The following is a 14,693-nucleotide window of genomic DNA, read 5'->3' as shown; positions in this document are numbered from 1 at the left end:
CTACACTCACCGATCTTCAAGTTCACTCTTGACATTCTAGAATTTCTAACATTTCCTACATGGAAACTAGAGACAAAAAAGTCATACCTCCATTCAAAACCCTCCCAAACACTGTGATTTTACAGACTGTTAAATCCTAAATAGCTCCCACCTGATGAGTTTAGAGGTTGCTTTATTCTATTCAAGAAGGATTTTTATTTTGGTTTAATTTTACTTTTTAATTCAAAGTTTTAGCAACGAGACACACTCACAAAGCAACATGTGAACAAATCCAAATTACTATTACTTCCATAATAACACGCCGCTCTCCTTTCCCCCTGCCTACACCAGAGAAAATAAAGGAAAATATTTTCCCCACATGGCATCCCTGCAACGCACTCATTTATTTCAAAATTGCAACCAAACTGGCAAGGCTTCATTAAACAGAACACAATGTTTTTGCTAAGGTATAGATTTCCATTTAAAATGCAGTCTGTTTCTTGTAGTTGATTAGGGCACAGGGAGAGAAAAAGCCAATTTGCTCCCCTACTTTTGCCCAAAGCCTTCATTCTTTCTGCCTCATTCTGCACTTGCCCTAGGTTGGGAGTGGTGGTCAAGAGATTCCAGCACTGGCAAGACATCTCTACCCTGTATGGACATTTAAGGGGTGAGTTACGGCTGTAACACCTGCCAAGGTCCCCCGGACTAGAAGTAATTATCAATACATCTTCAAAGAAAAGAAAATCCTGAATGTAAGCAATGCCCTCAAATGCCTTGTAAAATCATCTTACTAACATACACCCAAATGAACCTGGTCTCATTTTAAGCAGTCCCTTCACTACCTAAGTGGTATAAAAATGAAAAAAATGTAATAATTCTAAACCACCAAGTTCAGTTCAGCCCGACAGATGTAATGTCACTATTGTTTGGTAAGTGAAAACTAACATTTTAAAGGTTAAAGTATGCCAAAGATGTCAGGAGACTGCAGTCCAAATGATGAAATACAGATCTCTCTCCATTTTGGTGTGAAAAGATCAGTTAAGAATTATGTTAATAAAATGGGTCTGTAGATTCTACTCTGTGGTGAAAAACATTGTGGTACATTTCCAGTTTAACTTATGTAAGAGAAAAAAAGAATCCCCACCATCCCCCTCCCCCGGGCTCCTTCTATCATCATAAAAGAGAAGATTTTAAATCTTTTTAGTTACCTTATACTCAGTTATAATATTCATGTGCACAAGTCAGAAATTTTGGATTGAGTATATGGTTAGCATCAGCCATTTTTAAACTTAAATATTTCTGGGAAAGCTTACCAATAAAACAAGAGAACAAATGTGTAATTGTTCTTAAATCACTTAGGTCTCTTCCTAGTTATAAGCAATACTTACCATCCTATTCATACAGCCCTTTCACCTATATTTCAATGAAGCCTTACAACAATCCTATGAAGTAGGAACCACCAAATCTATTTTACAGATAAAAAACAGAAGCACAGACAAAGTGATTTACCAAAGGCCATGTGCTTACTAAGTGGAAAGAGCCAGTAATTAAAGCCAGGCCTCCTGATTCCAAATCCAGTCAACTTTTCACTAAATGGACAACTGCCTCCCAATATATGCCAAGACTATAAACTTTATTTTTTTTTCATTTTGTTTGCTTTTATTTTTTTCCACATCTTTATTGGAGTACAGTTGCTTTACAATGGTGTTAGCTCCTGCTCTACAACAAAGTGAATCAGTTACACATACACACATGCTCCCACATCTCTTCCCTCCTGTGTCTCCCACCCTCCACCCTCCCTATCCCACCCCTCCAGGTAGTCACAAAGCATGGAGCTGATCTCCCTGTGCTATGCGGCTGCTTCCCACTAGCTATCTACCTTAAGTTTGGTAGTGTTTGTATGTCCATGCCTCTCTCTTGCTTTGTCACAGCTCACCCTTCCCCCTCCCCATATCCTCAACTCCATTCTCCAGTAGGTCTGTGTCTTTATTCCTGTCTTACCCCTAGGTTCTTCATGACATTTTTTCCCTTAAATTCCATATATATGTGTTAGCATACGGTATTTGTCTTTCTCTTTCTGACTTACTTCACTCTGTATGACAGACTCTAGGTCTATCCACCTCCTTACAAATAGCTCAATTTCGTTTCTTTTTATGGCTGAGTAATATTCCATTGTATATATGTGCCACATCTTCTTTATCCATTCATCTGTTGCTGGACACTTAGGTTGCTTCCATGCCCTGGCTACTGTAAACAGAGCTGCAATGAACATTTTGGTACATGACTCTTTTTGAATTATGGTTTTCTCAGGGTATATGCCCAGTAGTGGGATTGCTGGGTCATATGGTAGTTCTATTTGTAGTTTTTTAAGGAACCTCCATACTGTTCTCCATAGTGGCTGTACCAATTCACATTCCCACCAGCAGTGCAAGAGTGTTCCCTTTTGTCCACACCCTCTCCAGCATTTATTGTTTCTAGATTTTTTGGTGATGGCCATTCTGACTGGTGTGAGATGATATCTCATTGTAGTTTTGATTTGCATTTCTCTAATGATTAATGATGTTGAGCATTCTTTCATGTGTTTGTTAGCAGTCTGTATATCTTCTTTGGAGAAATGTCTTCTTTGGAGAAATTTAGGTCTTCTGCCCATTTTTGGATTGGGTTGTTTGTTATTGAGCTGCATGAGCTGCTTGTAAATTTTGGAGATTAATCCTTTGTCAATTGCTTCATTTGCAAATATCTTCTACCATTCTGAGGGTTGTCTTTTGGTCTTGTTTATGGTTTCCTTTGCTGTGCAAAAGCTTTGAAGTTTATTAGGTCCCATTTGTTTATTTTTGTTTTTATTTCCATTTCTCTAGGAGGTGGGTCAAAAAGGATCTTGCTGTGATTTATGTCAGTGTTTTGCCTATGTTTTCCTCTAAGAGTTTGATAGTTTCTGGCCTTACATTTAGGTCTTTAATCCATTTTGAGCTTATTTTTGTGTATGGTGTTAGGGAGTGATCTAATCTCATACTTTTACATGTACCTGTCCAGTTGTCCCAGCACCACTTAATGAAGAGGCTGTTCTTTCTCCACTATACATTCCTGCCTCCTTTATCAAAGATAAGGTGACCATATGTGTGTGGGTTTATCTCTGGGCTTTTTATCCTGTTCCACTGATCTATCTTTCTGTTTTTGTGCCAGTACCATACTGTCTTGATTACTGTAGCTTTGTAGTATACAAGACTATAAACTTTAAATAAATACATTCCTTCAGTCCCAATAGGCATGTCCAATGTATTCAACCTCACTATGAGCTATTTAGACCATGTTCATTTCCGGTATGAAAACTTCCAAATGACAAAACACCTTTTATAAGCAGGCTTAACCCAGCAGGGCTTATTTTTATTTTTTATATTTATTTTTACATCTTTATTAGAGTATAATTGCTTTACAATGGTGTGTTAGTTTCTGCTTTATAACAAAGTGAATCAGTTATACATATACATATGCTCCCTTATCTATTCCCTCTTGCATCCCCCTCCCTCCCACCCTCCCTATCCCACCCCTCCAAGCGGTCACAAAGCACGGAGCTGATCTCCCTGTGCTATGCGGCTGCTTCCCACTAGCTCTCTACCTTACATTTGGTAGTGTATATATGTCCATACCTCTCTCTCGCTTTGTCACAGCTTACCCTTCCCCCTCCCCATATACTCAAGTACGTTCTCTAGTACTTCTGTGTCTTTATTCCTGTCTTACCCCTAGGTTCTTCATGACATTTTTTCCCTTAAATTCCATATATATCTGTTAGCATACGGTGTTTGTCTTTCTCTGACTTACTTCACTCTGTATGACAGACTCTAGGTCTATCCACCTCATTACAAATAGCTCAATTTCGTTTCTTTTTATGGCTGAGTAATATTCCATTGTGTATATGTGCCACATCTTCTTTATCCATTCATCCGATGATGGACACTTAGGTTGTTTCCATCTCCGGGCTATTATAAATAGAGCTGCAATGAACATTTTGGTACATGACTCTTTTTGAATTTTGGTTTTCTCAGGGTATATGCCCAGTAGTGGGATTGCTGGGTCATATGGTAGTTCTATTTGTAGTTTTTTAAGGAACCTCCATACTGTTCTCCATAGTGGCTGTACCAATTCACATTCCCACCAGCAGTGCAAGAGTGTTCCCTTTTGTCCACACCCTCTCCAGCATTTATTGTTTCTAGATTTTTTGGTGATGGCCATTCTGACTGGTGTGAGATGGTATCTCATTGTAGTTTTGATTTGCATTTCTCTAATGATTAATGATGTTGAGCATTCTTTCATGTGTTTGTTAGCAGTCTGTATATCTTCTTTGGAGAAATGTCTTCTTTGGAGAAATTTGGGTCTTCTGCCCATTTTTGGATTGGGTTGTTTGTTATTGAGCTGCATGAGTTGCTTGTAAATTTTGGAGATTAATCCTTTGTCAGTTGCTTCATTTGCAAATATCTTCTCCCATTCTGAGGGTTGTCTTTTGGTCTTGTTTATGGTTTCCTTTGCTGTGCAAAAGCTTTGAAGTTTCATTAGGTCCCATTTATTTTTGTTTTTATTTCCATTTCTCTGGGAGGTGGATCAAAAAGGATCTTGCTGTGTTTTATGTCATAGAGTGTTCTGCCTATGTTTTCCTCTAAGAGTTTGATAGTTTCTGGCCTTACATTTAGGTCTTTAATCCATTTTGAGCTTATTTTTATGTATGGTGTTAGGGAGTGATCTAATCTCATCCTTTTACATGTACATGTCCAGTTTTCCAAGCACCACTTATTGAAGAGGCTGTCCTTTCTCCACTGTACATTCCTGCCTCCTTTATCAAAGATAAGGTGACCGTATGTGTTTGGGTTTATCTCTGGGCTTTCTACCCTGCTCCATTGATCTATTTTTCTGTTTTTGTGCCAGTACCATACTGTCTTGATTACTGTAGCTTTGTAGTATACAAGACTATAAACTAAATACATTCCTTCAGTCCCAATAGGCATGTCCAACGTATTCAACCTCACTGTGAGCTATTTAGACCATGTTCATTTCCGGTACGAAAACTTCCAAAATGACAAAACAGCTTTTATAAGCAGTCTGAACCCAGCAGGGCTTATTTTTTAATAAGTCAACTTTTAGTATTTTTGTTTTAAATAGAGTTGCCCCTCGGATAAATAATATGTTTTATTACCCTTATTTCTTTCAGAATACTGTGTGCCAATATATCCAAATCCATTCCTGGAACACAAGCAGCCAAATTAGAAAATTTGCCCAGTCATTTCAAAAACTACTCATTTGGTCAATAAATGTATGACTGTGTCAGGTAAATTTAATTCCGGAGAGGAAAAGCCAGCAAGAAAACCAAACCTGAGATTTATTCTGTAACTAGGGAGTTTAAAGCAGATTTTATTCACCTTGAGAATTTTAAAGCATTTTTAGTGATCTCCAATTCTCCTACAGTCATTATCATATATTAATAAAAATTATGCAGATTACTATGTTTCTAACCACTGCTAAAAGTATTTCATTTAATTCTCCTAATCCACGTACGCCAATCTTTAAAAAATGTAATTTTGTTATAACGTTAGGGCAAAAAGTCAGTTAAAACATACTGTTCAGGGGCTTCCCTGGTGGCGCAGTGGCTGAGAGTCCGCCTGCCAATGCAGGGGACACGGGTTCGTGCCCCGGTCCGGGAAGATCCCACATGCCGCAGAGCAGCTGGGCCCGTGAGCCATGGCCGCTGAGCCTGCGCATCCGGAGCCTGTGCTCCACAACAGGAGAGGCCACAACAGTGAGAGGCCCGTGTACCGCAAAAAAAAAGAAAATACTGTAAAGAAAATGGAAACTACCAAGAATTGATTTTATAATTTAAGATCATAATCTGAGATATTTGTATACATACATATCTGTCTACTTACCACTGTGTGTGTGTGTGTGTGTGTGTGTGTGTGTGTGTGTGCATATTTCCCCTAGGGGCTGGGATTCAGTACTCATTAATTCAGTGCTTATGGTGAGTTTATAGAAAATATCTACAAGAATAATGAGAATTGAGTATATATTATAGAATAGGGACGAATGTATAATATCAAAAATAACAGCAAGCGGGCTTCCCTGGTGGCGCAGTCATTGGGAGTCCGCCTGCCAATGCAGGGGACATGGGTTCATGCCCCGGTCCGGGAAGATTCCACATGCCGCGGAGCGGCTGGGCCCGTGAGCCATGGCCACTGAGCCTGCGCGTCCGGAGCCTGTGCTCTGCAACAGGAGAGGCCACAACAGTGAGAGGCCCCTGTACCGCAAAAAAAAAAAACAAAAAAAAACATAGAAAACATACTGCTCAGTACTAATGGGTCAGAAGACCTGGTGCTAAGTATAAGTACATGCATACTATATTCAATGGACATACTGCATCAATTAAGAAGATTTAAGGCACTAAAATATATCGTTAACAAAACAACAGACTTAAAAAACTGAATTCTGGAATTCAAATGCCTGTGTGAATATCAGTTTTAAAATAAGCCACATCTATTAAGTCTGGAAGAAATAACCTCTTTTTAAAAACAAAAAGGTAAAAAAACAAAACAAAACAAAAACAAAAACAAAAAGGTAGGGCTTCCCTGGTGGCGCAGTGGTTGAGAGTCTGCCTGCCGATGCAGGGGACACGGGTTCATGCCCTGGTCTGGGAAGATCCCACATGCTGTGGAGCGGCTAGGCCCGTGAGCCATGGCCACTGAACCTGCGTGTCCGGAGCCTGTGCTCCGCAACGAGAGAGGCCACAACAGTGAGAGGCCCGCGTACTGCCAAAAAAAACCCAAACAAACAAACAACAACAAAAAAAAACAAGAAAAACAAAAACAACAACAAAAAACCAAAAAGGTATGGTGTGAGGGAGGAATCAAGGTAACCTAATACCAACCAACTACTAAAGTATTATACCTTGAGCATCGTCACCTTTTGGATGTGTTCATACAAGCTCCAAAACTCGATAGTGTTCTAAAGCACAACATGCCAATTAAAAAAAACATAGGTACCAACATAAAAATGTGTCATACTGAAAAGAGAAGGGCAAACATTATTGTGTTTGCAACAGAGCTTCTTCATTAAGAAGCTCAGAGTAGATGAGAATTAATGACATGCAAGCCTTGTGAATAATGAAAATGTCAGCTCAATAATATCATCACCAAAATGAAAAATACTCAATATAGTTAAAAACAAAAAAAGGTCAAATCACAAAGAACTGCTGAATCTGAGGTCATGAAAATAAAATACCATCGTATATGTAGTTATATACAAAAGTGTTGGGAATTGTTCCTATATAGAATGTTTCATTAAAATTTTACAGCATTTGTAGCAAATCAAAGGTTGATTACCAGATAGCTTTTTTATTCTATGAGTAGCAGGGTGGAATTTAGCTCTGTGAAAATGGAAAAAGACAGGATACTAGATTCTACTCTTGGCTGTAACAGTAACTGTAAATTTGGCCAATTTATTTAACCTTTTGTGTCTCAGGATCTCCATCAATATTAGAGTACTGGATTAAGCTATCTACAAGATACCTTTCCAATTCTATGAATCTGTGACTATGAATAAGATATAACCTGCATCACATTACAATACTAAGTCAGAAAAATAAAGCTTAAGAAAAAACATGAATAACTAGGATGTAAGCTTAGAAGCTGTGCTTTTCTTACTGCTATTTCACTCATACACTTCTGTCTCTTTTTATGACTATCTTATTTTTTTTTAAAGAAATATAAAGCATTCCTCTTTAAAAACCAGGGCAGGGTTTATATTTCACTGCCTTTACTTATTGCACAGTACCTCTCACCACCCACACAATTTGCTGATCACTTCCATTACTGGCCTATCAGAGGATGCTACTAAGGCCTCCACCACTGCTGATACTACTAGAGCAAAATGGGATTATAAAATATCTGCATGGCAATGTTAGCTTAGCCTGGTTTATATTCTTCTACCTCTACCACTTGAAAAGGACAGCAGGAAAAAAAGGATTCAGCATGTGTCTAATCTCTTGGCAGGAAGTCTGCAGCTCACAAATAATTCTGATTTACAACAACCCTCTAAAACAGTTAAACCGAAGAATATTAACAATGTCAACAAATCAAAGGATGGAGACCAAGCCAAATGCTGCCAATTCACAGGATCAAGTTAGTTAAAAAAAGAAACCATTATAATGACATTTCAATTCACTCAAGTACTTTAGACAGTGAATTTAATCTTCAATTACCCAGTTCAACCCAGTTCATGCTCTTTTATTATCAAGCTACGCCACTAAATTAGAATTTGGTCTTATTCACACTAACTCAATTCTGACTTCTCATTATTCTCAAGAAGTCAAAAAATGACTCAAAAACCCAAAAGATTCATGTGTTTATTTTTAAGTTATTAATGTAAAAGTCACTGATTACTGGCAATTTTGGTGTTAATTGGTAAAGTACTACTTTTTTTTAAAACATCTTTATTGGGGTATAATTGCTTTACAATGGTGTGTTAGTTTCTGCTTTATAACAAAGTGAATCAGTTATACATATACATATGTTCCCATATGTCTTCCCTCTTGCGTCTCCCTCCCTCCCACCCTCCCTATCCCACCCCTCCAGGCGGTCACAAAGCACCAAGCCAATATCCCTGTGCCATGCGGCTGCTTCCCACTAGCTATCTACCTTACGTTTGGTAGTGTGTATATGTCCATGACTCTCTCGTCCTGTCACAGCTCACCCTTCCCCCTCCCCATATCCTCAACTCCGTTCTCCAGTAGGTCTGCGTCTTTATTCCTGTCTTACCCCTAGGTTCTTCATGACTTTTTTTTTCCTTAAATTCCATATATATGTGTTAGCATATGGTATTTGTCTTTTTCTTTCTGACTTACTTTACTCTGTATGACAGACTCTAGGTCTATCCACCTCATTACAAATAGCTCAATTTCGTTTCTTTTTATGGCTGAGTAATATTCCATTGTATATATGTGCCACATCTTCTTTATCCATTCATCTGATGATGGGCACTTAGGTTGTTTCCATCTCCGGGCTATTGGAAATAGAGCTGCAATGAACATTTTGGTACATGACTCTTTTTGAATTTTGGTTTTCTCAGGGTATATGCCCAGTAGTGGGATTGCTGGGTCATATGGTAGTTCTATTTGTAGTGTTTGAAGGAACCTCCATACTGTTCTCCATAGTGGCTGAACCAATTCATATTCCCACCAGCAGTGCAAGAGTGTTCCCTTTTCTCCACACCCTCTCCAGCATTTATTGTTTCTAGATTTTTTGATGATGGCCATTCTGACTGGTGTGAGATGATATCTCATGGTAAAGTACTACTTTTTAAGAAATAAGTTTTCCACCAAAGTGAACTATTTAAAAGAGTGAAGTCAATTTTTAAAATTAAAATCACTTGACCAAAAAAGGAAATATTATCTACACAAATACAAATGACTGCTATATTGTTTGAGGAAAACAATACTGTGTTACAGAACCAAACACGTTGACAACTGTGATCCCTGAACCAGTGCTCCTACACAGAAATGGTGACAAAGTTGACCATATATCCACGGTCTGTCCAGAAGAGTAGCAGTCTACAACTGTTGTCCTGTAGTAATTATTAATATGGCCCTCTTTCACGCCTAAGTGTCCCAGTTTGGATAAATTATATGGTCATCTTAGATGTAATTGACACTAACAGGAACTTTGGTCAATAAAAAATGAAAATTGTAATTAGAGTTAAATCCTTTCTTCATACACTCAAGTGAAGAACAAGAGGAAAGAGATCATTTTTCATTCCAGAAAAAACTGAAAACACTGAACACAAATATCTCCTCTCCCCCACAGAAAGTATCACGTTCATCACCATGTAAACGCTGTAATAGCAGCCAAACCTGTAGTAGTGAAATTATTGCAAGAGGTCCACAAATCTACATACATATACCATGCACTGTCTACAGATATTTGTCTCCCACATATGTTGGTGATATTATGACTAATGAAATTAAAACCTTGGGTTGAAGCACTAAAATACAAGAATATCTACAGCAAAAATATCAAGTATATATTTCAAGAGCAAAACCACAAGTTCACAAATATATTCCCAAATTGTTCAAGATTGTCAAGATTTTTACATGTAAAATGAACTGCTTGATTATCTGGGAAACTTCCATATTCCAGGTTGGAAAAAAAAATAACGAAGGAAAAATAGACACAGAAGTGTTACTGCTTTCTTACACTGGGTATCAAAATGTCAAAGGATCACGTAAGTTGGATACTTTTTAAAATCAATGGGCCATAAAGTTTTGGAAATGTCTGTGTTATACAGAAATGTTAAGGAATTAGACTTACAAAAGAAAAACATGTCCCAGCCCTAGTCAGTGGCCCAAAATTCTAGCACCTGATTGGTCTGGGTTTGACAGAGGACTTTTTACTTTCTAATTTGTTATCTACTTTACAGTAAATCAAGGGAACAGGAGGTTGGTGAGTGGTTTGCTCTATTTCCCAAACCGCTAGAGCTTTGGGAAAAGTAATATACACATTATAATTCCATAAATGCATTTGATCTACTGTATTATTTAAGGCCTCACTACATGTTCACTAATCTGAAAGAATATATCCAATCAGCCTAACAGTTCTAGATGACTTCATTATTAAGCTATTTCTTAAAGCCACTTCTGATTTTAAATTAAGTTTATCAAACTTTTTCACAAGCAGTTAACAGCTGAAACAGGAACCTTGACAGACCAAAAAAGAGGGTGTAATTGCTAAATAAGTCTCACCTGCTTCATAAAGCAAATTTCCTTTAACAAAAGTTTTTGATGCAAATAACCTACAGATTTTAAAAATTACAACCTTTCATTTTCTTTGCATTTCCAATCTAATTAGATAGCAATTAAGTCTAAAGACATAAAACCTTAGTGACTTTGGCATCAGACAGACCTGAGTTAAAATGGGGGCTCTACCACTTATTAGCTATGTAATTGAGGACAAATTACCTAATCTCTCCTTTGAGTCTCAGTTACCTCTGTAAAATAGGTAACATCCTCATGAAGCTTTGCTGTAAGGAGTACAAAATGATGCATGTGAAGCACAGGACCTAGCACATAAGTATTCAATACAAATTAGTTATGAATTTAGGCTAACTACCCATCGCAGTTTGCCTGGGACAATGCAGGTTTGCACCTGGATGCATTATTAATAATGTCCCTTTTGCTCTTAAAAGCATCCTGGCTAGGGCAATAAATTATGTGGCTACCTTAACAATGATGGTGAAAGGAGTTAATACCAATTAGAGTATTATATATCATTTATGACTTTTTGGACCTTGAAGGAAAAAAATCGAATGTCACACAAAATAATGAGATTATATTCCTGTAATACAGTCTACTGATAATTCATTTTGTTATTCAATAAACATTTAAACACTATTTATTTATACCCATCTCATTCCAACAGTAATTTAAGGCAGCAAATTTCTGTATTGTTTTTTCTGTTCCATACAGGTACTGGTAAATTTCAAATTTATTTTAAAGGAAAAAAATTGACAGGTACAGCACTAATGAGGTTCCAGCTACTCAGGAACACTACCTTTTGAATTCCCAGTGAAAAACACCCATTCTGATCATGAAGAATACCCAAGACCAACTAACATATATCAAATAAGCCCATCCAATTACAGGGCCTGCAAAACAGAATAAATATTTTTAAACATGCATTCTACACATAAATCATCAGGAGACGCAACAAAAAATAAATTACCTGACTGTTATATGACATAGTATTGTAATACAATAAACTGGATTTTAGTTTTCTTCACTCTCTGCTCTAGAAAAAAAAAGAATCCATTATTCTTCCTCTTTTATAAGATAGACATTTTCTTTGAAACAGACACATCCTAAAAAAATACATATCCTATATATTTTAGATACAGATACACACACATACATACACACACACACTCACCACAACCCAACGTAACTCAACATTAGTATTAGGATATTTGGGGAGACTGAGAAGGTCAGAGGGAACCAGGAATCTTATATGTTATATATAAGATAGCCTTTAAAGGCCGAGAGCCAATCTACCTTTTAATATAAAGTTACTTAAAATAGGCCTTTTCTCATGAGACCATTAATTATTTTCAGATTCTCAGTTACTTCCAAAAACTTATTTGGCACATTACACTAGCCTAAGGCAGTAATTAAAGTATGAAAGATCATCAGGACATCTTAGGCTAAAGAAAAACATTTTTTCAGTTAAGAGTATACTAAAATCCAACTAAAAGATATTTAGATTGGTCTTCCTGGGTACTTTATTTTTACAACTTAGAAAACCGATTTTGGGGGAGCGATAACTGTGCCTGCCTGCTCTCAAGTCATCCAGGACGGACATAATGTACCTGATGGGGTGATATAAGTATTCTGTCTTTAATAAGGAGAAGAATCAAAAAATGATTAGTAATAGTATGTCTATTTCTTCCTTCAATCATCCAAAGCCACTGCGCTTAATTCTGATTCAGGAAATGCGGGCTCCTTATTTCCAGCAAAAAATTATTCTGGGACCTTGCAAACAGTGGATGACAACCTGATATAAATGCTTCCTCTTGCCCCCAAACTAAAGAATGACCTAAATAACAAGCCTGCTAGTCCTCAGAATCCCGGACTAACCTGTGGAATAAGTATGGTGAAACTGTCTAGGGAAGGAACGTGGCTGTCTCCTCCATCTTGAAATTAATCAGCATAAGGGAAAAAGGGACTGAGTATTCAGGAAGCAGAAGCCCAACCGGTTAATACTAGTTACTAAAGCTATGGCGTACGTGGCAGGTACCGCCCGCAGAAGCCGAGACCCTTAGGCATTTTTTTGAGGGGGGAGGGGTTGGGTTGCTCACGGATTGAACGGAAATTAACTTCAAAATCATTTGGCCCAATTCCCACCCTCACCCAGGGAAAAACAACAAACACGCAACAGCTTTTCCCTCCCTTTTGGGGGGATCCTTGCAGTGATATCTGCCAAAGGATATGCCAGGGTTATTCGAGCAAGGGAGTAAACCACATTTGCCTCAGATCCTCAGGGAAGATGTCATCGTGGCCCCAGGGGGCGCCTAATTGATAGTGCCCTGCAGAAGGGCTCAAAACGGGGTTTTGCAAATCCTGGGAAATATAAAGGCCCGCAAGTTCTCAGCATCTAACTTAGAGCAGCCTGATTTTTCCCCCATTTCCTAAACCCAAGCCCGCCATGTAAAAGGGAGGGGGGGAGGAGGACGCGAGGGAAGTCTCCAGAGAACCGAGGAGAGAAAAACCTGAGACGGTCAAAGATTCTCACGCCTGAAGCCAACACTCGAAAATCGCCTGCCCAAAATTCTTAAGGTTCTGGAGGGCCCCGGCCGCGGCTCGAGCGGCCACGAAGAGGAAGTACTTCCCACCTCCTTCCCCTTCTTCAAAGAGCCTGTCGGCCATACACCCAACTAAAATGGCAGCGGCGACTACGCCACGGAGCCCCCCGCAGCAACCTGCGCCTGGGGTCCGGAGGCGGCGCTGAGCCTCCGCCACGATGCGCCACTCAGGCCATTTTGAGAGAACGCAGTAACCGCGGCTCCGCTGTCTTCCTCTCGCTCTCCATCCATTTCTCAGGATTCCCAAGGCTTCACTTACTCGGTTTTAGTGTCGGGATCCGACTCGGTCGGTCCGGCCGCCGCCGCCGCCGCCGCCGCCGGGGCTCCTGCGCGCCTCCCCTACCGCCGCTCTCAAGCCCGCCTCCGATGAGTCGCTGGTTGAGACCCGCCTCTAGCCCAGCGCCTGCTCGGAGACGTTGCTCAGGCAGCCATTATCTTCCCCATTGTTACCAAGCAGCGACAGGAAACGCTTGCCCACAACAGGAAGTGATGATGCCGCGTCCGGGCCCCGCAGCCCGACTCCCAGCCGAGTAGCCAATCCCAGGCGATTGCTTGAAAAGGCTCAGTGGGAGGAGAAGGCTGCCGGCTGACGACGCGGCAAGGCGGGCCGCGGCCTGGAAAAGGAAAACCGCTGTGACGCCCACCATGTGACAGGCCCCACCCTCCTCCGCCATTTTGAATTGTGGCGAGAAATTTCGTGTTCTGAGAATTGTGGGAAAGTTGGCTTTCCAGTTTTGAAAGCTGGAGGATGTCATCGTCTGACTGCTGGAAACCCTTTTCAGAGTGAGAAATGCGATACTAGTCTAACCTGACGTCGATTCACACAGTTAGTCCGGACCGGTTAATACAGCATCCTACCTTTATTCGACATCTATCGAGCGCCAGCTGTAGTGTCAAGCACTATTATAGATGTTGGGGATACAGCGGAAATTAAAGCGGACCAAAATCCCAGTTCTCGTGGGTCTTCATATTCTACTTGGGGGAGGGACAATAATTACTATATATATATGTGTATATATATGTATAACATATATATAGTTGATGATAAATGCTAGGGAGAAAAATAAAGCGGGGGGAGGTGGGCGGGAGAACGCCCAGTGGGGGCAAACGGGAATTGCAGTTTTAAAAAGAGTGGTCAGAGGTGGCCTCTCTGAGATGGTAATTCTGAAATCCTTGGAAGAGGGCGGTGACTGTAAAACGGTGGGAAAATCTGATAAGGTTGGAATTTAAGGGCGGTTAAGGAAGGCCTTTCTTAGATGGTAATGTGTGAAGGAAGGTAGAGAATGAGCTACCCAGCATCCAACTGCCGTTTTCACAGTTAAAGAAAA

The 14,693-nt window shown here is 39.5% G+C and overlaps 1 protein-coding gene across 4 annotated transcripts in view; it reads right to left on the bottom strand.

Annotated features, from left to right (window-relative positions):
- RLIM (ring finger protein, LIM domain interacting) overlaps positions 1–13,871 on the bottom strand; it is a 36,516-nt gene extending 22,645 nt beyond the window's left edge. Inside the window, exons 1-3 of one of the 4 annotated variants that reach the window (XM_067723658.1) lie at positions 13,273–13,363; positions 12,641–12,696; positions 11,733–11,798 (exon numbers count right to left, since the gene is read on the bottom strand). In XM_067723658.1, coding sequence (XP_067579759.1) covers positions 11,733–11,750 — 18 coding nt within the window. In that variant the 5' untranslated portion in view covers positions 11,751–11,798; positions 12,641–12,696; positions 13,273–13,363. Of the gene's footprint in view, positions 1–11,732; positions 11,799–12,640; positions 12,847–13,272; positions 13,364–13,624 lie in introns of those variants that run through there. The other 3 variants (XM_067723657.1, XM_067723659.1, XM_067723661.1) reach the window with 3 other exon arrangements.
- Between the last annotated feature and the right edge of the window lie 822 nt (positions 13,872–14,693).

Source organism: Pseudorca crassidens, chromosome X, assembly GCF_039906515.1.
Source record: "Pseudorca crassidens isolate mPseCra1 chromosome X, mPseCra1.hap1, whole genome shotgun sequence".
Lineage (NCBI taxonomy): Eukaryota > Metazoa > Chordata > Mammalia > Artiodactyla > Delphinidae > Pseudorca > Pseudorca crassidens.
Note: the sequence above shows the minus strand (reverse complement) of the source record. Positions and strands in the feature narration are given on the sequence as shown.